Source organism: Saccopteryx leptura, chromosome 3, assembly GCF_036850995.1.
Source record: "Saccopteryx leptura isolate mSacLep1 chromosome 3, mSacLep1_pri_phased_curated, whole genome shotgun sequence".
Taxonomy (NCBI): Eukaryota; Metazoa; Chordata; class Mammalia; order Chiroptera; family Emballonuridae; genus Saccopteryx; species Saccopteryx leptura.
This window is the reverse complement of record NC_089505.1, coordinates 8,700,679-8,724,481: the sequence shown is the minus strand read 5'-3', so window position 1 is coordinate 8,724,481 and position 23,803 is coordinate 8,700,679. Positions and strand designations below refer to the sequence as shown.

The 23,803-nt window shown below is 45.3% G+C and overlaps 1 protein-coding gene across 1 annotated transcript; it reads right to left on the bottom strand.

Annotated features, from left to right (window-relative positions):
- Window positions 1-10,458: 10,458 nt before the first annotated feature.
- Window positions 10,459-23,712, bottom strand: SOD2 (superoxide dismutase 2). The gene is made up of 5 exons (XM_066372905.1): window positions 23,555-23,712; window positions 22,978-23,180; window positions 15,808-15,924; window positions 13,289-13,468; window positions 10,459-11,180 (listed from the first exon to the last, which is right to left on the bottom strand). The coding sequence occupies exons 1-5, from the start codon at window positions 23,575-23,577 to the stop codon at window positions 11,035-11,037; spliced, it is 669 nt and encodes a 222-aa protein (XP_066229002.1). The 5' UTR covers window positions 23,578-23,712; the 3' UTR covers window positions 10,459-11,034.
- Window positions 23,713-23,803: the final 91 nt, after the last annotated feature.

The window sequence follows — 23,803 nt, the reverse complement described above, 5'->3', positions numbered from 1 at the left end:
AGTCTCCCTCCCTCACCCCGTGTCCCCCCTTCCCTCTCCTCTACCACCAATTCCCTGATTATGACGGCTGTCCAGTGGCTATGTAGGAGAATGTCCTTGTTTTCAGGAGTACAAAGAGGACTTTAGTAGTGTATGATGGGGGGCCATCGATGGGTCAACGGACCTCAAAGAGTCTGAAAACACTTGGGTTTGTATACTATAATTGCTACTGTTCTGCACATTTGAGGTTTTCAAAATAAAAAGAATTAAAAGTTTAAAGTGAAAAACTGAAAGAACATCCTTTTTCTAATGAACAAAAAAGGTTCAGTAACGTGTGCCTTGAAGGTCCTCCTTGAAGTGTTCCAACACCCTGAACCATTCTGCTTCTACAGAAATCCCGTTTATAGCAGTGCCTGGAGGGAGAAAAGCATAGAAATACTGCCACCTAGTGGTTCTAGAGCAAATACAGGGTGTGGCAAAAGTAGGCTTACAATACATGAAAGTTTTTCTTGTATTATTATTTATTGTATTATTTTCCATACAAACTGTTAACCAAATTTTTCCCCACCCTGTATACTTAGGATAATAGTTGGGGGGAAAGGCAATCTTGCGTTTTCCTCTGGATGGAAGAATAGAAATTTTTATGGATTTATTTTTTATTTATTTATTTATTTATTTATTTTTAGCAAGAGACAGGAAAGGAGAGAGATAAGAAGCATTAACTCATAGTTGCAGCACTTTAGTTGTTCACTGATTACTTCTCAGACATGTCTTGACTGGGGGCTCGAGCTGAGCCAGTGACCCCTTGTTTAAGCCAGCGACCTTGGGCTCAAGCCAGCGACCATGGGATCATTTTGATCCCACATTCAAGCCGGTGACCCTGCACTCAAGCTGGTGAGCCCGCGCGCAAGCCAGCAACCCCGGAGTTTTGAACCTGGGTCTTCAGCATCCCAGGTCAATGCTCTGTCCACTGTACCAGTGCCTGGTACAGTCGAGATTAACTCTTTAGGCCAGAGAAGAAATAGGAGAACTGACCCCAAGAATGGGGTATGAGGATATAAGACCCAAAGGGAGAGAAGACTGCTAGCAAAATGTAAACCAGCTACTGGGCAGCCCTGTGGGGTCACACAGGTGCCTCTCCACACAGGGCGGGAGAAAGGCTGCATTTCGGAGCAGCCCTGGCTGTCCTGGGGACACCCTCATAAAACACAGCTAGCCAATCACGTGCAGGGGCCTGGCTACTTCCTATGGTGGGGTAAACATTTAATTATCTAAAAGTTACTTGTTAATTTTTTTCAACTCCATTTCTAGAACACTGAACATATTTGTATATGATCCAACAATCACTATCCTTGGTAATTACCCAAATGATTTAAAATCTATATCCACAAAGATGTTTATTTGTAATTGTCAAAACTTGGAAATATGAAGATGTCCTCCAGCAGGTGAATGATAAATAAGCTGTGGTTCATCCAGACAAAGGAATACTAATTCAGTGTTAAAGAAATGAGCTACCAGGCCATGAAAAGGCATGAACAAACCTTAAGTGCATGTTACTAAGTGAAAGCCAATGTAACATACCATATGATCCCACGTATATGATGCGATGCTGGTGGTCGAGGCCAGGCCAGTTCACATTGGACTTGGGCAGACGATAGAGGAACCGGAAAGGCTCAGGCCACACCCGTTTATTGGAGGCTCGCAGAGACAGGCGAGCGAATCAGCGGCGGCGGCTGAGGGAATCGTGGAACCGCACCTCCCAGAGGCAGGAGAGCGATCTGGGCAAATCGCCCCCACCAGAGGGAAAGTGGCCATAGCTTTTCATAGACACACACGTGGCTTTCTGCCACGTGCTCACGCACTAATCGTGCAACGTGCTTGCAGCCGGGACACCAGTGGGCAAGCCCAACCCGGCTGTTTTCCCCACATACGACATTCTGGAGAAAGACAAAACTATGGAGAAAACAAAAGGATCAGCGGTTTCTAGGGTGTTAGGAAGAAGGAACGAGCAGGTGGAGCGCAGAGGCTCTTTGGGGCAGTGAAGCCATTATGTCTGAGGCTTTGGTGATGGATGCATGTCACTGTGTACCTGCCAAAACCTCTGGGAGGAACAACGCCAAACGTGAGCTCCTCTGTGAACTATGGGCTTCCGGTGATTATGATGCGTCCAGGGGGGTTCCTCGGTTTGAACAAATGCACCACTCTGTTGGGGGATGTCGGTAGGGAGTTTGGGGGTTAGGCAGCAGGGTATAAATGTGAAATGTCTGTACTTTCTGCTAGTTTTGCTGTGGTTCTAAAAAAAGTCTGTTTTATAAATCCTATACCATAATGTCACCAATAACCATAATGACAACTGAATATAGCCAAACTACAGAGAATAATAGAGAATTGGGTATATAATTGCCCACATATTTCCAGCATTTAAAGTGATACAAATTTATGAGTTTGGGTTAAATTTTAACCTTCATTGGGGGAAGAGGAAACTCCTTATAAGTATTCAATTAAAACAAAATTGAAGTATTGAATTCATCTATTTCCTACTCTATAATCAAGAAATATACAAGAAATCTTATACTTGGTAAAAAAATAATAATAATAAATCTTTTAAAAAAAGTTTTCTGAGGTCGCCGGTTTGAAACCCTGGGCTTGCCTGGTCAAGGCGCATGTGGGAGTTGATGCTTCCAACTCCTCCCCCTTCTCTCTCTCTGTTTCTCTCTCTCCCTCTCTCTCTCTCCCTCTCCCTCTCTCTCTCCCCTCTAAAAATGAATAAATAAAATTAATTAAAAAAAAAAGATTCCTTTAAAAAAAAATTAAGCTTCTGCTTAGTTTAAAACTTAAAAAAACTGGAAATTCTTTGTGTTAATATTCTCTACGTGCAAACATTCCTTAAACAGGGACCAGGTGTTTGACCATGAGAAGGCTTTTAACCTCTAGACAAAAGCTAAAGATATAAATTTACTTTCTTTGCCAGGTTTCTTGCATCATTAGGACTTGACTTGTTTATGGTCATATTATGATTCGTACAAAGATCCTGGAATACTGAGGTGCTGCAGAGAGAGAGAGAGAGAGAGAGAGAGAAGAGCTTAGAGAGACTAAAGATCGCTGTGGACTGAATCGTGTTCCCCTCAAAGTCATATGTTGAAGTCCTAATGCCCAATGTGACTATGTCTAGAGATAGTACCTTTAGAAGGTTATAAGTAAGGTGAACTGGGATCTTAAGCATCAGGCCCTAATTCAATAGGACTGCGGCCTTCTAAGAAGAGGAAGGGAGAGTCTGTCTCTCTGTCTCTCCTTCTCTCTGCCATGGGAGGACACAGCAAGAAGGTGGCCTTCTGCAAACCAGAAAAAGGGCTCTCACAGGAACTGAATCAGGTAGCACTTTGATCTTAGACCTTACAAACTCCAGAACTGTAAGAAATAATTTCTGTCACTTAAGCCCCCCAGTCTGTGCTATTCTGCATGGCAGCCCAAGCCAATGACCGACACAGTATGGAACTCCTGGTGCAAAACTGACTCCATGAAGATGGCCACAGTCCTAAGTTGCCTGGCCATATGTCCCCGAATACAAGCCCAGTGGCCCGGCTCCACACTCTGTGCCATACCAATCCCCGTGAACAGACGAGAGGGGTCGCTGTGAAACAAACACTGCTTTCATTTCCCTTAAGGTGAAGGGACTTGGGTGTTTCCCTCCACATCCTCCCTGAGCCCCAGTCAAAGATGGAGCCGACCGCGAACACTACCAGCAAGTATTCTATTGGTTGGGAGAACCCTTGTTTAGAGTAATAAACTGGACACCTTTTGTAAATGACATGACCATCTAATATCAGTATGCATTTATCCGCCCTCATTTTAGTCAAAACAAAGATAAATCCTCAAAGTGCTAGAGTTGGCGTATAGTATTCTCTGTCCAAACCCATTATCGTACATGAAAGGGACAGGGACTCAAATTAGGCATGCTGACCAGTAGTATATCACACAGGTGCTGAGTAACGGCATGGGGGCCCAGGCCTCCTGTTCCTGCTGTGCCGTGTGCAAAGGCAAGCAGCAGGACAAGAGCGAGCCTAAGGCCCCTGCAGTCACAGGACCTATGCTGTCACACGTCTTTGTGGGTGTTGGTGTTAACGTCTGAGCCTCAGGGAGACCCTTTATGTTGTGATGACTACATTAAATCATATCGCTTAATAAAAATATTTGAATTTGGGTCCAGAATTCTGTGCGCGACACCAAAGACACACGAATGAACAGTAGCTCTGCCCGGGGCCGTCCTGGGGCTCCCGGGTTAGCAGGGAAGGAGACGAGGACTCATCTCTAAGCAGTGCTGTTGAGAGAGGTCCCGAGTGCGGCCATGGGCACACTAAATGTAGAACGGTAGACATGAAGCCGGAACCCGAGAGCATTCATGCCCTTTCCCTGTCAAACTGAACTGAGACAGCCAACTCTTTTCAAAACATGTTCAAAAGCATCTTGAGAGCAGAAGCACTCGCTCTCCAAAGCACACATGCAACAGCAAACAGCAGGACTTCCCCAGACACAGGTGAACGTCACTTTGCCTTCCACAAGCACTATCCTAGCAGGCCAGGGAGAGGGGCCTACGTAAGCTCACACTTTCCAACACCGGAGCGAATAAAATGTCACTTCTTACATAAAGGTCAGAACTTCATGTAAAATACACCTTGTGGTATGAATACTTCCCCCCCCCCCCCCAGAGTTTAGGCAATATTCTATGTTTGGTTAATGTTCTAAGATGTTATGACATTAACTTTGTATATAAAATACTATGCTGTTACATTATCAGATGATGTTGCCGCAGAAAGGACTGAAGAAAGAGTTCCTACGCCTTCCAGGTTTTAAAAGTAAAATTTCAACTACCAATCATTTTGTATTCTGTTCCCACAGTAACGCATTGGATTCTTAAGGTTTTGACCAACACGCAGAACACAGCCTCTTTTTGACAGTTGACAGACTCTTTTTTTTTTTTTTTTTTTTATTCATTTTAGAGAGGAGAGAGAGAGGAGAGAGAGACAGGGGGGAGGAGCTGGAAGCATCAACTCCCATATGTGCCTTGACCAGGCAAGCCCAGGGTTTCAAACCGGCGACCTCAGCATTTCCAGGTCGACGCCTTATCCACTGCGCCACCACAGGTCAGGCGACAGACTCTTTTTATTAACAATCAAAAACTTCACATTTACAATAGGAAAATAAATGTTCCTCTAATGAATAATTAAGTGAAAACTATTCAGGACCTTATAGATTTTTCATATGTACTCCATGTATCTTAGAAGACAGAGATTAGCTTGCTGGATCATCAGGTACGACCAAAACTGAGATACTAATTTTTTTTTTTTAATAAATTTTTATTAATGGTAATGGGATGACATTAATAAATCAGGGTACATATATTCAAAGAAAACATGTCTAGGTTACCTTGTCATTAAATTATGTTGCATACCCCTCGCCCAAAGTCAGATTGTCCTTCGCCACCCTCTATCTAATTCTCTGTGCCCCTCCCCCTCCCCCTAACTCTCCCCCTGTCCTCCCTCCCCCCACCCCCTGGTAACCACCACACACTTGTCCATGTCTCTTAAGTCTCATTTTTTATGTTCCACCAATGTATGGAATCATGTAGTTCTTGTTTTTTTCTGATTTACTTATTTCACTCCTTATAATGTTATCAAGATCCCACCATTTTGCTGTAAATGATCTGATGTCATCATTTCTATGGCTGAGTAGTATTCCATAGTGTATATGTGCCACATCTTCTTTATCCAGTCTTCTATTGAAGGGCTTTTTGGTTGTTTCCATGTCTTGGCCACTGTGAACAGTGCTGCAATGAACATGGGGCTACATGTGTCTTCACGTATCAATGTTTCTGAGGTTTTTGGGGTATATACCCAGTAGAGGGATTGCTGGGTCATAAGGTAGTTCTATTTGCAGTTTTTTGAGGAACCACCATACTTTCCTCCATAATGGTTGTACTACTTTACAGTCCCACCAACAGTGAATGAGGGTTCCTTTTTCTCCACAGCCTCTCCAACATTTGCTATTACCCGTCTTGTTGATAATAGCTAATCTACAGGGGTGAGGTGGTATCTCATTGTAGTTTTGATTTGCATTTCTCTAATAACTAATGAAGCTGAGCATCTTTTCAATATATCTGTTGGCCATTTGTATCTCTTCCTGGGAGAAGTGTCTGATTCATGTCTTCTTCCCATTTTTTTTTTGGATTGTTTGTTTGTTTGTTGTTGAGTTTTATGAGTTCTTTGTAAATTTTGGAAATTAGGCCCTTATCTGAGCTGTTGTTTGAGAAATATCATTTCCCATTTAGTTGGCTGTCTGTTTATTTTTATATCAGTTTCTCTTGCTGAGCAAAAACTTTTTATTCTGATGTAGTCCCATTCATTTATCTTTGCCTTCACTTCTCTTGCCATTGGAGTCAAGTTCATAAAATGTTCTTTAAAACCCAGGTCCATGAGTTTAGTACCTATGTCTTCTTCTATGTACTTTATTGTTTCAGGTCTTATATTTAGGTCTTTGATCCATTTTGAATTAATTTTAGTACACGGGGACAGGCTGTAGTCAAGTTTCATTCTTTTGCATGTGGCTTTCCAGTTTTCCCAACACCATTTGTTGAAGAGGCTTTCTTTTCTCCATTGTGTGTTGTTGGCCCCTTTATCAAAGATTATTTGACCATATATATGTGGTTTTATTTCTGGGCTTTCTATTCTGTCCATTGGTCTGAGTGTCTATTTTTCTGCCAATACCATGCTGTTTTGATTATTGTGGCCCCTATAATATAGTTTAAAGTCAGGTATTGTAATGCCCCCAGCTTCATTCTTTTTTCCTTAGGATTGTTTTGGCTATTCGGGGTTTTTTATAGTTCCATATAAATCTGATGATTTTTTGTTCCATTTCTTTAAAAAATCTCATAGGGATTTTGATGGGAATTGCATTAAATTTGTATATTGCTTTGGGTAATATGGCCATTTTGATTATATTTATTCTTCCTATCCAAGAACAAGAATATTTTTCCATCTCATTGTATCTTTTTCGATTTCCTTAACAATGTTTTGTAATTTTCATTATATAGGTCCTTTACATTCTTTGTTATGTTTATTCCTAGGTATTTTATTTTTTTTGTTGCAATCGTGAAGGGGATTATTTTTTTTAGTTCGTTTTCTAATATTTCATTGTTGGCATAGAGAAAGGCTATGGACTTATGTATGTTAATTTGTATCCTGCGACCTTACTGTATTGGTTTATTGTTTCTAATAATCTTTTTGTGGAGTCCTTGCGGGTTTTCGATGTATAGGATCATATCATCAGCAAAAAGTGATACCTTTACTTCTTCTTTTCCGATATGGATGCCTTTTATTTCTTTGTCTTGTCTGATTGCTCTGGCAGAACTTCTAGCACCACGTTAAATAAGAGTGGAGAGAGTGGACAACCCTGTCTTGTTTCGATTTAAGGTAGAAAGTCCTCAGTTTTATGCCGTTTTAAAATGATGTTGGCTGATGGTTTATCATATATGGCCTTTATCATGTTGAGATATTTTCCTTCTATACCCATTTTGTTGAGAGTCTTAAACATAAAATTGTGTTGTATTTTATCAAAAGCCTTTTCTGCATCTATTGATAAGATCATGTGGTTTTTGTTCTTTGTTTTGTTGATATGGTGTATTACGTTAACCGTTTTGCGTATGTTGAACCATCCTTGAGATTCTGGGATGAATCCCACTTGATCATGATGTATTATTTTTTTAATATGTTGTTGTATTCAGTTTGCCAGTATTTTGTTAAGAATTTTAGCATCTGTATTCATTAGAGATATTGGTTGTTTGTTTTTAAGATTTTATTTATTCATTATAGAGAGGGGAGAGAGAGAAAGAGAGAGAGGGAAGGGGGGAGGAGCAGGAAGCATCAACTCCCATATGTGCCTTGACCAGGCAAGCCCAGGGTTTTGAACCGGCAACCTCAGCGTTTCCAGGTTGACGCTTTATCCACTGCACCACCACAGGTCAGGCGATACTAATTTATAAAAGCTACCTAATAACTATCCCAAACAGCAGTTCCCGGAATTACAACAGGAAATCAAATCTGTATTTCTACCTTGTTTTAGATACGACTCACAATGCGTATCAATCTTACTTAAAATGATTTTGCTGTCATTTTTTAAAGATATTCAACAGAAATTCAAATCCATTTTAAGACCCTGAATCTGAAGTGTGCAATCAAGCTGTGATTTCTCAACAGCGAAGTTTGTGCAGTGCAAGCCGTGGATACCAAGTGATAGACAGTGTCTGCGTCCTGCTTCCGGCAGCCCAAGTCACAGGCTCGGGTTTGACGAGCACATCTAGAACAGGGCTGGTACTGCCCACGAGTCACAAAGGTCCCCCCTGGGTGACCACGTGTTTTCAGAAGAAACGGCTATTTCACCTTTTCTGCTTTTTTTCTAGTATGAAAAACAGGGCTAACCAGAATCTTAAGTCTCACTCTCTGCTGGATAATTACGATGTTTACTCTGTAAATTATCTTACTCTTGAAACCTGTGACGGAGGAACACGCAAAACCTCCATACAGCGAGCTTCCCTTCAACACAAAGCCAAAGCAAAAATGGAGCCCCGTGGAAATTAACATTGAATTTTTTTGAAATCTTAAGTTTACTGAGTCAAAGAGCTTTATATAAATCAGTAATTTCTGCGTATCTTTTTTCGTTCAACGCATACCATGATCCAGCAGAAAACTTAAGATTCAAAAGCTCATCTTTCAAAAAGGTCCTACTTTGGCCCTGGCCGGTGGGCTCAGGGTAGAGCATCAGTCTGGTGCATGGATGTCCAGGGTTCGATTCCCAGCCAGGGCACACAGGAGAAGTGCCCATCTGCTTCTCCACCCCTCCCCTTCTCCTTTCTCTCTCTTCTGCTCCCTCAGCCAAGGCTCCATGGCAGAAAGTTGGGCTAGGCCCTGAGGATGGCTCCATGGCCTCCACCTCAGGCGCTTTAATGGCTCTGTTCGCAAGGGAGCAACACCACAGATGGACAGAGTGTTGCCCCCTGGTGGGCATGCCAGGTGGTCCCGGTCAGGTGCATGCAGGAGTCTGTTTCTCTGCCTTCTCTCAGAAAAATACAAAAAAAAAACCAAAACCAGGTCTACTTTTCTAGATGGTCTGTTTAAATAGTTCCCTGCCCTGTTGCCCTGTGTATAAATATATAGGTATACAGATTATTTTATCTATATATACTTTTTACTGATTTTAGAGAGGAAGGGAGAGAGGGAGAGAGAGACAGGAACATCAATCTGCTCCTGTATGTGCCCTGACCAGGAATTGAACCAGCACCCTCTGCACTCTGGGACAATGCTCCAACCAACGGAGCCATCCAGCCAGGGTGACGTTATTTTCGTAAACAGTAGTCACAAGGTTCCATTTGTGCTCCAGGAAAGTCACTTTAATGCGGCATACAGACAACCATAGTGTCCGAAGTGTTTTCAGTCTACACACACACACACACACACACACAAACACACACACACACACACACACACACACAGTTATTAGCCTCGTCAACACTCAACAATTCAGAAAGCCTACATGCTTTTCTAACTGAATTCTGAAAAAGTGCCTTAAGTTTATTTTTAAAAAACAAACAAAAAACACTTCAGTCTTCAGTATTGAAACTTCTAAGTTACTCCATTTTTCCACGGGGGAAAAAAGGAAAAGGGGGTGGGACAAAGAAATAAAGAAAACAAACTTGGGTAAACATCCTGTTACTCAAAATAGGTTTAAGAAAAAACCCTCTATAGAGAAAATACTCCAATAGAAGGTAAAACCTACGTGGGCTGCTCAAGACAGCGTTATTTTTAATAAAACAATTAGAAACAAGTGAAGTGTTCAGTAACAGAACTGTAGAATACTTTAGGAAATGTCCAGTTGATGAAAGAGCCCACAGCCATCAAAGACAAGGAGAAGGCGCTGCGCCTGCGGAGCCAAGGACCCGAGGCCCGGGCCATGTGGGAACAGCGCCCTCTGCGACAAAACCCAAACACCATCCGAGGTGCTGTGTGCTTGTATTATGTGCAGTTTTCCCTTTATTGAGAAAAAAAACAATATAAGGCTTCTGTAGTGGCTGTACATTTTCTAAAGGAAAAACATCAAAATGACTCAAAACAGTCTCCGATAAGGAATGTTCCCACAGCGCATGCACCTGGGAGGCGGCCGGGAACCTGTCACTCACTCCTGGGAAGGGGCGAGGGGTGCTCCTGCTCAGAACAACCTGGAAGGAGGGGCGGGGCAAGCGCCAGGCCACAGGGACCGAGGCCTCCTCCCCATCATCAACCAGGCCTAATTGTATCCCTTTTGAGCACTTAACCAACACACATTTTTATGTTTGAAAACCAAATTTCACATACAAGTCTTTGTATTACACACACAAACACACACATACAATTCAGATGCACAACTATTTCCTTCTCAAAATAAAACAAACCATTCTCAATTAGCAATCACATATTTATTTATATGACAAAATGCTGTTAACTTTGTGCAACATATGACTGTAAATAATTACAGAATACTGGGTGATAACTACCAGAAGTAATACTAGACATAGGATTACTTACAAAACAAGCAATTTTTAATAGAAAACTAGTATTTCCCTTGGGAAAAAAAAATTTAATATTTTATTATTAAACAACTGGCACAAAAGACTAGATTTTTCTATCAATGCAGAACAGGATCAGAGAGGTTTCCCTAGAGGCCCCAACAGTATAGGATGCAATATTTTGGATGTCTTTATGACATTTATCACCTCCTAAGTGTTTGATCTCTCTGAAGAAGATGTTCAATCAAAAGACTAAGTCATAGGAAGCTTTTAATATTTTCAAACAGTTGCCCAACAACAAAAATTAAAACAAGATATTATTTATAGTACTAAATTATATTTATCAAATACTTGAAGAAGCCACGATCAGAAATGCTACAATAGAGCAGCTTACGGAATACTTAGGTGCTCTACTATAAAAATAGTTGTCAAGAGCCTTATATATTCAGTGTAATGCTGATGTTTCACTTTTTGCAAGCCATGTATCTCTCAGATACATTCTCCCAGTTGATTACCTTCCAAATAGCCTTTAGATAATCAGGTCTGACATTTTTATATTGAAGGTAATAAGCATGCTCCCACACATCAATCCCCAGCAGTGGAATAAGACCTATTGGAAAGGGGGGGAAAAAAGCAAAAACAATAAATGTCAACTTAAATACTGCATCTTGTCCCTTTATCCTTCATCCCACGCATCCACAATCACCCTGCACAACAGTCTCATCCATTCTCCAGTCTCTGCCATAAACAGGAAACGTGCATAAGAATAAAGACTCCGGCCCTGGCCAGTTGGCTCAGTGGGAGAGCGTCGGCCTGGCGTGCGGAAGTCCCAGGTTCGATTCCCGGCCAGGGCACACAGGAGAAGCACCCATCTGCTTCTCCACCCCTCCCCTCTCCTTCCTCTCTGTCTCTCTCTTCCCCTCCCGCAGCCAAGGCTCCACTGGAGCAAAGTTGGCCCGGGCACTGAGGATGGCTCTGTGGCCTCTGCCTCAGGTGCTAGAATGGCTCTGGTTGCAACAGAGCGACGCCCCAGATGGGCAGAGCATCGCCCCCTGGTGGATGTGCCGGGTGGATCCTGGTCGGGCACATGCGGGAGTCTGTCTGACTGCCTCCTCGTTTCCAACTTTAGAAAAATAAAAAAAAAAAAATTTTAAAAAAAGAATAAAGACTCCTATAGAAAAGATTTTAAACTTGACTCTTTTGAAGAAAATGTGGATAGTACTAAAAATAATTAAAACAGACCTGGAAAAATCAATTAACTACCGTATTTTAATAGCGGTTCTTAACAGATTTATCCAAGAACCAGGTGTCGGTCATCCTCACTGGGGGTCCCAGTAAGAGAATGTTGTTTGGGGGCTGGCTGAGGACCTTCCAACGGTCCTGAGTTCTCAGGGAGGTTGTGAGAAAGCTGCCCTGCTCCCCAAGGCTAATGTTAGTCTTGGGGAATAAAAGCACTTATGAGACACTAATAGAAAGAACAAGTGACATAAGGGAAACTGCATAGGACCAAAGAAAGGCACACAGGAGGTGCAGCCAGGATTCAGCTGGACTCACACACAGCCTTTCCAGGGGTACCTTCAGGGGCAAGCCTGCCCCCTAAGGCACTCGGTGCCCACAGCCCTTTGGCTGCTTTTACAAATCCTGTGGCATCTCAATTTCTCAAAAGAGCCATTTAGGTTCCGGGAAAGTCTGAGTACATTCGAGAAGTCATGTAACAAGCTTTCTGACGTGAGTAGAGGTGGAAAAGGTGGCTGAGAGCGGCTGTTGTTTGATGTGAAGGTGTCACTTGGGCTTCTTTACATCAAAGCTAACTGCTGGATGGCTTATGATTCTGTTTCCTAAGGAGGATCTAATTCAATCTGGTGCCACATTAAAAAAAAGACTAGGTAAGCCCAACCTGACACTTCTAAGCCAAATTCTGTCAAATATCAAACCCCCAGAAAGGCAGAAGTCTGGAAATCTGAGCTCTCCTCCCAGTTCGATCACGAGTGCTCAGTAGAGTGAGTCCAAGTTCTGAAGTCAAATGTCTTTTCCTTGCTCTTGTTGTTTATCTAATTTTAGTATTTTTACTTTAGTGAATATAATTGCACCGCTGATACAAACTCACTGTCAAATGAAGTGGTTTAAGACTTTTTTTTGGTTAATGTATTGGTAAAATCATATGTTCTTATTTTTGTAAGATTTAAGATCTCAAAAAATCAAGAACTTTTAAAGCACTTTTGCTTACATAGAGTCTAGGCATCATCTGTTAAGATTTGCTCAAGCCTGACCAGGCGGTGGCACAGTGGATAGAGCGTTGGACTGGCATGTGGAGGACCCAAGTTCAAGACCCCGAGATCGCCAGCTTGAGTGCGAGCTCATCTGGTTTGACCAAGGCTCACCAGCTTGAGCCCAAGGTTGCTGGCTCAAGCAAGGGGTCACTGGGTCTGCTGTAGCCCCCCCGGTCAAGGCACATATGAGAAATCAATCAATGAACAACTAAGGAACCGCAACGAAGAATTGATGTTTCTCATCTCTCTCCCTTCCTGTCTGTCTGTCCCTATATGTCCCTCTCTCTGACTGTCTCTGTCTCTCCCACAAGAAAAATAAAAAAGATTTGCTCAAATAAGTACAGGCTCATGATAGGTTTAAATACTGCTGGTTTTTCGTATTTCAAGTGAAGTGTTTTATAGTGAACCATCTCCCCCAAATGAATATGTAACAATATTCCAATCTAACCTGTTGTTCCTTCCAGGGGATCCTGGTTGGGACAAGCAGCAATCTGTAAGCGTCCTCGTTCCTTATTGAAACCAAGCCACCCCCAGCCTGAGCCTTGAACGCCAGCAGAAACAGTGGTCAGCTTCTCCTGAAATGCGGCGAAGGAACCAAAATCACGTTTGATGGCTTCCAGCAGTTCCCCTATTAAAAAAAAAAAAAAAGCCACAAATGAACAGATGGTAACAATTACAATATTTTATTACATACATAAAAGATTGTTATATGGCCCAAGATACAACTGGACACCACCACATAGAAGATACAAGAAAACCCAGTGAGCCTGACCAGGCGATGGCGCAGTGGATAGAGTGTCAGACTGGGATGCCGAGGACCCAGGTTCGAGACCCCAAGGTCGCCAGCTTGAGCGTAGGATCATCTGGTTTGAGCAAGTCTCATCAGCTTGGACCCAAAGTCGCTGGCTCGAGCAAGGGGTTACTTGGTCTGCTGAAGGCCCACGGTCAAGGCACATATGAGAAAGCAATCAATGAACAACTAAGGTGTCGCAACGAAAAACTGATGATTGATGCTTCTCATCTTTCCGTTTCTGTCTGTCTGTCCCTGTCTATCCCTCTCTCTGGAAAAAAAAACAAAACCACCCAGTGAGCCTCCATAACTCCGCACGACTCCAGGGCCCCGGGCCCCACGGTTCCCACTCGTGACTGAGGACTGCAGAGGGTTTCTGCCCTCGCTGAGCTACTGCCCTGGGCAAAGAAACAACCGTTCCCACTCGCTTTTTTTCCTCCACTCAGCGGAAAATTTTCCTTTGACTTCTACCCTGCCTCTCAGTTTCGGAATAAAATGTTATGGCTGTTACTTGTTTCTTCTCCAAGGTAGCCTAGAGCTGTTCTATCTCAATGATATTGTGTTAAAAAGAGTGATTTTTCTCTTATATTACTATATAATATAACAATGTGTTTTTAAAAAGAGCTATAGCCTTTTTACTGTACAGCAATAGAGAATATCTTTCTAGACTGAACACATCAACTAGGTCAAAAATATCATCTCTCCATTAAAAGTGAAATCATGTGTTATAAACACTAACAATGGACTGAAGTGATACAGGTAACACAAAATGCCAGAGTACCAACACCTGTTGATTGAATAGGGGTGTGGCTGATACTCTGCTAACTCAAAAGACCTCAGTAGTGTTAAAACATGGTCTGAAGATCTAACTCACAAAAAATAAAGTGTCCAGCTTCCCATACTTACTCCCCCATTCATCTTTGCTGCTGCTTCTTTTTTTTTTTTTTTTTTTGTGCCTTGACCAGGCAAGCCCAGGGTTTCGAACCGGCAACCTCAGCATTTCCAGGTTGACACTTTATCCACTGCACCACCACAGGTCAGGCCTCATCTTTGCTTCTTAATGAAATAGCTTATCTCTTTTATTTTTTTCCCTTCTTCTTTTCCAAGTGAGAGAAGGGGAGACAGACAGATTCCCGCCTGCGCCTCCACCGGGATCTATCCAACAACCTCTGTCTGGCACCATGCTTGCAAATGAGCTATTTTTAGTGCCTTAGCCAGAGGCTCCATGGAGCTATCCACAGTACCCAGGACCAATGTGCTCAAATCAATTGAGCCATTGCTGCAGGAGAGAAAGAGAGAGAGAGAAGGAAGAGGGGAAGGGGGGAGAAGCAGATGGTCGCGTCTCCTGTGTGCCCTGACTAGGAATCGAACCCAGGACATCCACACGCTAGGCCAACACCCTACCACTGAGCCAACTGCCCAGGGCCCAAACTGCTTATTTCAATTGCATAAGATGCCTTCTAGAACACAATTAAAAAACACACACATAGAAATTTAAGGTATATTCCTGAAGCCCAGAAATAAGGGAGGGGAGCTATATTTATGCCCTGTACTCTCCCTGGCCTGGGGAGGGGGGGGGCTATTAAAGTATTAAAGTCTCCACACGCAGCACAGTAAGTCACGTGAACGAGGAGAGTGGGCCAGACCACCAGCTCTGTTCTCCCCTCACCACCTGTGGTTGTCCTGGAAAACCTACTTTTCTGGGACAGCTGACTTCCAGTCACTTAGGAAGAGAAGTAAAATAATAGCAAAAACCACTATTCTAAACACTTTATATTGAATAACTTAATTCTCAAAACAGCCCTATTATGATCCCTGTTATCGCATAGATGAAGAAAGTAGGGTTCAGGATGGTTAAGTGTCTCACCTCAGGTCCTGTTTTTTCCTAAAAAGTGCTTCTCACTCTTTTCCTAATGTAGAGTATAGTACATTTCAACCAAAAGCTAACACCATGTGTGATACTGCATATGTGTGTGTATAAAATCTGATGACACAACCCCTGAAATGCACTCTATTCTTACATGTGTCCCTTTGAAAGTTACAACTTGATTTGTACTTCTTGCTATAAAAAAGATGCCGTTATGACGCCTCAGAGAGAATTAGGGTAACAAAAAAAAATCAACAGTCATTCCTATCATGCACAAAACGCAGCTAAGCTTGCACCAGCATATACTGACCTTTGGGCTCTCCTCCACCCTTAGGGCTCAGGTTTGTCCAGAAAATGCTGTGATTGATGTGGCCTCCACCGTTGAACTTCAGTGCAGGCTGAAGAGCTATCTGAGCTGTAACATCACCTGAAATGTTAAAATGCAAAATACATTTTTTTTTTTCATTGAGAGGAGGGGAAGCAGACAGACTCCCATATGCACCCTGACCGGGATCCACCCGGCAAGCACACTAGAGGGCAATGTTCTGCCCATCTGGGGCAACCAAGCTTTTCCTAGAGCCTTAGGAATGCATGTGTTTTATAGGGAGAGCTGGCATTGCTGGCGGATACGCTGCAATGGAGCCATGGAGCCATCCTCAGCACCCAGGACCAGCTTGCTCCAATCAAGCCATGGCTGCAGGAAGGGAAGAGAGAGAGAGAGAGAGAAGTGAGGGGGAGGGATAGAGAAGCAGATGGGCATTTCTCCTGTGTGCCCTGACTGGGAGTTGAACCCAGGACATCCACATGCCAGGCTAGTATTCTACCACTGAGCCAACTGGCCAAGACTGCAAATATATTTTTTAAAATTCTTACTTTTCCAGCCATTCTATACACTGGTTTATTCTTTGTAAAATGTCAGATAATTGGGTCAATTTATCTATAACATCCCATAGATCCTAAAATTCTACAATTTCACGATTCTACCAAAAAAAGACCTTCCCAAAATTATTATGTCCCACTGAATTTTTAGGAGATTAGTAAAATGTTGAAAAACAAGTGAGAGACCCAGCAGGCATGGCAGCTAGCAGAAAACTCACTCCTCCGCTTCAAAGAACTCAGTTTCCTTGCATAGAAAAGATCTCAGCAAATGAAATAATGAAGAACAAAAATAGAGAACAGTGGAATGCTAAAATGTATGGTTTCATAACACAGACTATGTGGGAAATTTTCATCTCTCATCTCCTAGGTAGACAACTATGCACTGAAAAATAATCTCACTGTTGCATTAACACGGAACATCACATATTCAAAGTTGAACTGATTTTCAACCCCAAACTTACTCCTACTGGGGTTTCCCCACCTCAGTAAGTGCCAGCTGTCTTTGCAGGGCATTTTTGATGGCTTGGTCATCTTTGACTCCTTTTCTCTCACCCCACATCCAACTCACCAGCGTATCCGCCAGCAATAAAACACATGCAGAATCCAACCCCTTCTTCCGACGCCTGTGCAGACCAGCAGCATCTCTCTCCCACCAGCATTCCCGCTGCCCTTGCGCGCTGACCTCCTGCTCCCACATCTGCCCCCCGCAGACTATCCTCAACACCTGCTCCCACATCTGCCCCCAGCAGCCTATCCTCAACACCTGCTCCCACATCTGCCCCCAGCAGCCTATCCTCAACACCTGCTCCCACATCTGCCCCCAGCAGACTATCCTCAACACCTGCTCCCACATCTGCCCACAGCAGCCTATCCTCAACACCTGCTCCCACATCTGCCCCCAGCAGACTATCCTCAACACCTGCTCCCACATCTGCACCCCGCAGACTATCCTCAACACCTGCTCCCACATCTGCCCCCAGCAGCCTATCCTCAACACCTGCTCCCACATCTGCCCCCCGCAGACTATCCTCAACACCTGCTCCCACATCTGCCCCCAGCAGCCTATCCTCAACACCTGCTCCCACATCTGCCCCCCGCAGCCTATCCTCAACACCTGCTCCCACATCTGCCCCCCCCAGACTATCCTCAACACCTGCTCCCACATCTGCCCCCCCGCAGACTATCCTCAACACCTGCTCCCACATCTGCCCCCCGCAGACATCCTCAACACCTGCTCCCACATCTGCCCCCCCCCCCCCCCCCGCAGACTATCCTCAACACCTGCTCCCTACATCTGCCCCCCGCAGACTCTCCTCAACACCTGCTCCCACATCTGCCCCCCCCCCCCCGCAGACTCTCCTCAACACCTGCTCCCACATCTGCCCCCCCCCCCCCCCCCCCGCAGACTCTCCTCAACACCTGCTCCCACATCTGCCCCCCGCAGACTATCCTCAACACCTGCTCCCACATCTGCCCCCCGCAGACTATCCTCAACACCTGCTCCCACATCTGCCCCCCCCCCCCCCCGCAGACTATCCTCAACACCTGCTCCCACATCTGCCCCCAGCAGACTATCCTCAACACCTGCTCCCACATCTGCCCCCCCCCCCCCCCCCCGCAGACTATCCTCAACACCTGCTCCCACATCTGCCCCCCCGCAGACTATCCTCAACACCTGCTCCCACATCTGCCCCCCGCAGACTATCCTCAACACCTGCTCCCACATCTGCCCCCCGCAGCCTATCCTCAACACCTGCTCCCACATCTGCCCCCCGCAGACTCTCCTCAACACCTGCTCCCACATCTGCCCCCCGCAGACTATCCTCAACACCTGCTCCCACATCTGCCCCCCGCAGACTCTCCTCAACACCTGCTCCCACATCTGCCCCCAGCAGCCTATCCTCAACACCTGCTCCCACATCTGCCCCCCCGCAGACTCTCCTCAACACCTGCTCCCACATCTGCCCCCCGCAGACTCTCCTCAACACCTGCTCCCACATCTGCCCCCCGCAGACTCTCCTCAACACCGTGGGCAGAGGCCCCTCTAGACCCCACACCCCTCAAGGCACTTCCCTGGTCAAGCTGCTCGGCGGGCTGCTCTTGTCAGAGTGAGCCCCGCCCCTTACACTTGGCTGCAGCCCGGCCTGCCACGTGACCCTCTGTAGCTCCTAGCTGGCCCAGCTCCAGCCACACTGGCCTCCGGGCTCTTACAACAGCTCAGCTCCCAGGGCCAGGCTTCCAGTGCAGGAACCTTCCTCCCCGAGGCGCCTCGAGCTCCGTTCCCTCCTTTCTCCTGCAGGTTGCTACTGAACCGCCAACCCAGCAGTGACGCCTTCCAGCCACAGGAAGAAGCCAGCAATCCCCCTACACTTTATTTTTTGTGAGTTAGATCTTCAGACCATGTTTTAATACTACGCATATTTACTTGTTCATCTGCCTCCCGCTAGATAATGAAAGGCCCAGGGTGGGACAAGGACTTTCATGCACTGCTCAGTCCCAGAGCCCAATACACTGCCTCATACACAGCCTTCACTCAATGAATATTTGTTGACTGACTAGATAATTGAATCTACTGAATGTAGTTTCTAAGGTTAAAAATTCTCTGATATTTCTAGTACTTAGACAAAAGGATGTCTTGTTTGAAGGCTATTTTTCTACCTTGCCTAACAAGTAACAAAATATTTTTTCTATGCCTTCCAGAAGCTACAGATGAACTGCATTACTAGGAAAAATGGAATTTCCTTGTTAAACAAATGCCGAATGTTCATTACTCACAAGCTATCAAGAGGCAACATGGGCCCTGGGCGGTTGGCTCGGTGGTAGAGCGTCGGCCTGGCGTGCATAAGTCCCGGGTTCGATTCCCGGCCAGGGCACACAGGAGAAGAGCCCATCTGCTTCTCCACCCCTCCCCCTCTCCTTCCTCTCTGTCTCTGTCTTCCCCTCCCACAGCCAAGGCTCCATTGGAGCAAAGATGGCCCAGGCACTGGGGATGGCTCCTTGGCCTCTGACCCAGGCGCTAGAGTGGCTCTGGTCGCAACACAGCGACGCCCTGAAGGGGCAGAGCATCGCCCCCTGGTGGGCGTGCCGGGTGGATCTGGTCAGGCGAATGCGGGAGTCTGACTGTCTCTCCCCGTTTCTAGCTTCAGGAAAAAAAAAAAAAAGAGGCAACATGACGGACACTAAGAACTGTGGGAGACTGCAAGCTGACAAAAGTCCTTGCAGTTTAAGGGTTAAGCCAAAGGGCTAAGCTCTTCCCCACAACCTCTAATTGTTTGAGTTGGTAAAGGCAACTTACATGCCCCTCCCACACCCCATGTTAGCTGTGATGCTGACGTTCCTACAGTCCCATCCCCCATGTCCTTCAGAAGAGACTGAAGGCAGTTTTCTTTTTACCCTTTGTGTTGTTTGCTTTGAATGGTGGGTGGTTTTCTGCACTTGGGAGTTTGCCTTAGAAATGGGACTTTGTATCTGAGCTCTCTTTATTTTGCAAATGGCTTTGCTCTCCGCTCTATAAATGAAGTGTTTGGGGTGCAGGCTCGCTCTTGCAAGCCATCAGCCTGGCAAAGAACCCTCCCAATCCCACCCTTTCTCTCTTTGCGTTTATTTCTAACCCTCCATCATTCCCACTCGAGATCTGAAAAACGAGCTGCACTGGCTTGTGACAAAGAACCACTGAGGGTGCTGCTCAAAGCTCAGAGTAACAGGAAAAGCTCTCTACTTCTGTTCTGGGGGAGCACGCTAAGAACCTATGTAAGAAATACTGTTTAAAAAAGAAAAGAAATACTATTGTCTTCTATCTTTTTTTTAGCTTTTATTCTGCCATTTACTCATTCAGCACCACCTCATGGCAGACAAGCATCGTTACTATATTAAGCACTCATACAAAGATATTTCAAAGAAGGCCCCTAACATATAAATGAGCAAAGGACATCAAAGGACAATTCAAGGGGAAAAAAAGAGAAAGAAAACCAGTTCCAATCCAATTTCATGGGAAAGAAGGTGTATCCTCATTAGCAATAAAACAAAGTACATTAGGCCCTGGCCGGTTGGCTCAGCAGTAGAGCATCGGCCTGGCGTGCAGAAGTCCCGGGTTCAATTCCCGGCCAGGGCACACAGGAGAAGCACCCATCTGCTTCTCCACCCCTCCCCCTCTCCTTCCTCTCTGTCTCTCTCTTCCCCTCCCGAAGCCAAGGCTCCACTGGAGCAAAGATGGCCCGGGCGCTGGGGATGGCTCCTTGGCCTCTGCCCCAGGCGCTAGAGTGGCTCTGGATGCAACAGAGCGATGCCCCAGAGGGGCAGAGCATCGCCCCCTGATGGGCATGCCTAGTGGATCCCAGTCAGTCACACGTGGGAGTCTGACTGCCTCCCTGTTTCCAGCTTTGGAAAAATGAAAAAAAAAAAAGTAAAAAAAAAAAAAAAAAAGCACATTAATGCTCCAGTACCATTCTGGTTTGGGTCCTACTCAATAATGAAATAGTCATTTAACATATTAACATCCAAAGCTGACAATGGTAAAGTGAGGAAGGGTACTTAAGCACTGGTGGGACTATAAATTGGTATAAGATTTCAGGAAACCATACTTATAGTACAAGAACACTGTTGTTTTCCTAAACAAAGCCAAACCTCAAGTTGGTTAGCAGTTCAGAGAGAAGGACCACCCAATAACTGAATACATAGATCTGTGAGACTTTTTTTGAAAATGTCAACTTTTTGCTGTTATGTTTATAAAATAAATTTCTCACTAATCACTGGCTCCCTTTATTAACTTTTTTGGAAAGTCACCTTAAAAATAAATGTAAATTTGCCTGACCTGTGGTGGCACAGTGGATAAAGCGTCGACATGGAAATGCTGAGGTCGCCGGTTTGAAACCCTGGGCTTGCCTGGTCAAGGCACATATGGGAGTTGATGCTTCCAGCTCCTCCCCACCTTCTCTCTCTGTCTCTCTCTCCTCTCTCTCTCCCTCTCTGTCTCTCTCTCCCCCTTTCTCTCTCCTCTCTAAAAAAATGAATAAATAAAATTTATAAAAAATAAAAAAATAATAAAAAAAAATAAATGTAAATTTATTAAATTGTGTTTTAATAAGTCAATAGTAACTATGTTTTTCTAATGGAAAAGAAACATGCTTGAGAATTACTTTAACAATTTCAATCTCTTAAGAGTTTAAACATTTTAAAATTTCAATAGAAATTTGGGGGGTTTATTATCTGCTTTTAAGAACATTTTCTGAAGTTCAACATTTTCTTTGGTTTCTCTTTCTGTTAAACACAGTAAAAGTTAAAAATGTTTGAAAAGTATGCTACTTACATGTGATGAGACTGATGATGTGATTTTACTTATACTCCTTTAATCCCAAACTTCAAACATAAAAATTTAGCTTTTTAACGATTTTTCAAATATAACCTTTTATTTCTTGTTTTTTATTATTCATTTTTTTTTTTTTTTTAGAGAGGAGAGGGAGAGACAGAGAGAGAGAGGAGAGACAGAGAGAAGGGGGGTAAGAGAGAGAGAGAGGAGAGACAGAGAGAGAGAAGGGGGGAGGAGCTGGAAGCATCAACTCCCATATGTGCCTTGACCAGGCAAGCCCAGGGTTTTGAACCTGCAACCTCAGCATTTCCAGGTCGACACTTTATCCACTTCGCCACCACAGGTCAGGCTCAAATATAACCTTTTAAATAAAAGAAAGCTCTACAGGTATTTATTTATGGGCAATATAGAATATAAGGTAAAGCTTTCTTTCAAGTGGCTCTCATTAAACAAGTAAAGCTTCGATTGCACAAGAAAAGGTGTGAAAGCAAGCTGTTTTTAAATACTGAAAAGAGAAGTTCATGGGTGTCAGATGTTGTCACGTAGGAAATACTTTCACAACTGGGATATTCCCCAGCCTCACAATTACCACATCCTTCCCGCACTTGTTATGTCCTAAATCACCAATACTTTTCCCGCCTCAGAGACTTTTGCCAGACTTGAGGTTTCTCCCACTGTCAGAAGTAAATAGTCCAGAATGTGGCAACTTCCCCTTGGTTTGGTTTAGCCATTTGCCTCATAGACAACTAGGCTGAAATACTGCATTTTCCCACTAGATGCCCCCAGCCAACAAGATGTCGCTGTCTAAAATTACTCCACTAAATTCGTAGGACTTAAATTCAATAAAAATATGAATATTTAAGGGAAAAAAAATCCATTTTTAACTCATAAAGCCAAACCTGTAAGCTGAAAACACGACTGTCAATTAGTTTCTCTGCAAACCGCTGCTTAAACTAACAGGTTAAAGTGTAATAGCTTTTTTTTTTTTTTTTTTGGCATAGTAACATTCAAACATAGTATTCCCATACACACTCCGCAGACGCAAAACGCAACAAGTCCACACGCTAATGTTTTTGACAACTGGGCTTGTTAAAAAAGAAACGGTAACTCCACATTACACTGTAACTGAATTCGAAATATTAGTAAATAAGTAACAAGCCTGTTTCCGCTTCCCATCAACGCATGTTTTCCTTATTAATTTCAAGAACACGTGGAGTGCTGGACCGCACAGAGAAGCGTTCCCGTGGAGCGCCGCCCGGCGCCCCGCTGCCCCGCTGCCCAGAGCCCCGGACCTACGCTTGTGCAGCGCCTCCTGGTACTTCTCCTCCGTGACGTTCAGGTTGCTCACGTAGGCCGCGTGGTGCTTGCTGTGGTGCAGCTTCATGATCTCGGTGTTGATGTGCGGCTCCAGGGCGTTATAGTCGTACGGCAGGTCGGGCAGGCTGTGCTTCTGCCTGGAGCCCGGAGACGCCACGGCCGGCACCAGCCTCCGGCTCGCGCTGGGGAAACAACACGCACAGGGCGGTCCGCTCGGGCTGGAGTCCGCTGCCACGCGCGCCCGTCTGCGCAGACGAGGCTGCGGCACGAGCGGCGCGCCCGGGCCTTTCGGTCGTTTCCTCGCTCGCCACGTTCTGGGAGGCATTTACCTAACGTCGCTGCGGCGCCTAGACGCGCGCATGGCACACCTGCCCGGACACCCGGGCCCCGAGGGCGCCCTCGACCCCGCCGGGTCCCGGCCCGGCAGCGGCTGAACAGGGAGGGAAGGCGGGGACCCGAGAGGCGACCAGCACGCCGTCCCCGCCGCCCGCACCCTCCACCCTTGGGGCGGGCACCGTGTCCCCGCTGCGCCTCGCGGCCCGAGCGAGCGCCTCACCTGCACGCCGCCCGGGACAACATGATGACGCCACCAGCAGGCCTCTCCGACCTCGAGCCGCCGCGCCGCGCTGACCGCTCGCAGTGAACCGGCGACCCGAGCAGCGCCGCAAGGACACCGCCGCCGGCCACAGGCTCCGCCCCCTGTCGCCGCTCCCACCCCGGGGGGTGCGCGGCCCCGGGATCTGCCCCGCCCGCCCCTGTCCGGCGCCCTGGGCCCAGACGACGCGAGAAAGGGGGTCACTGAGAC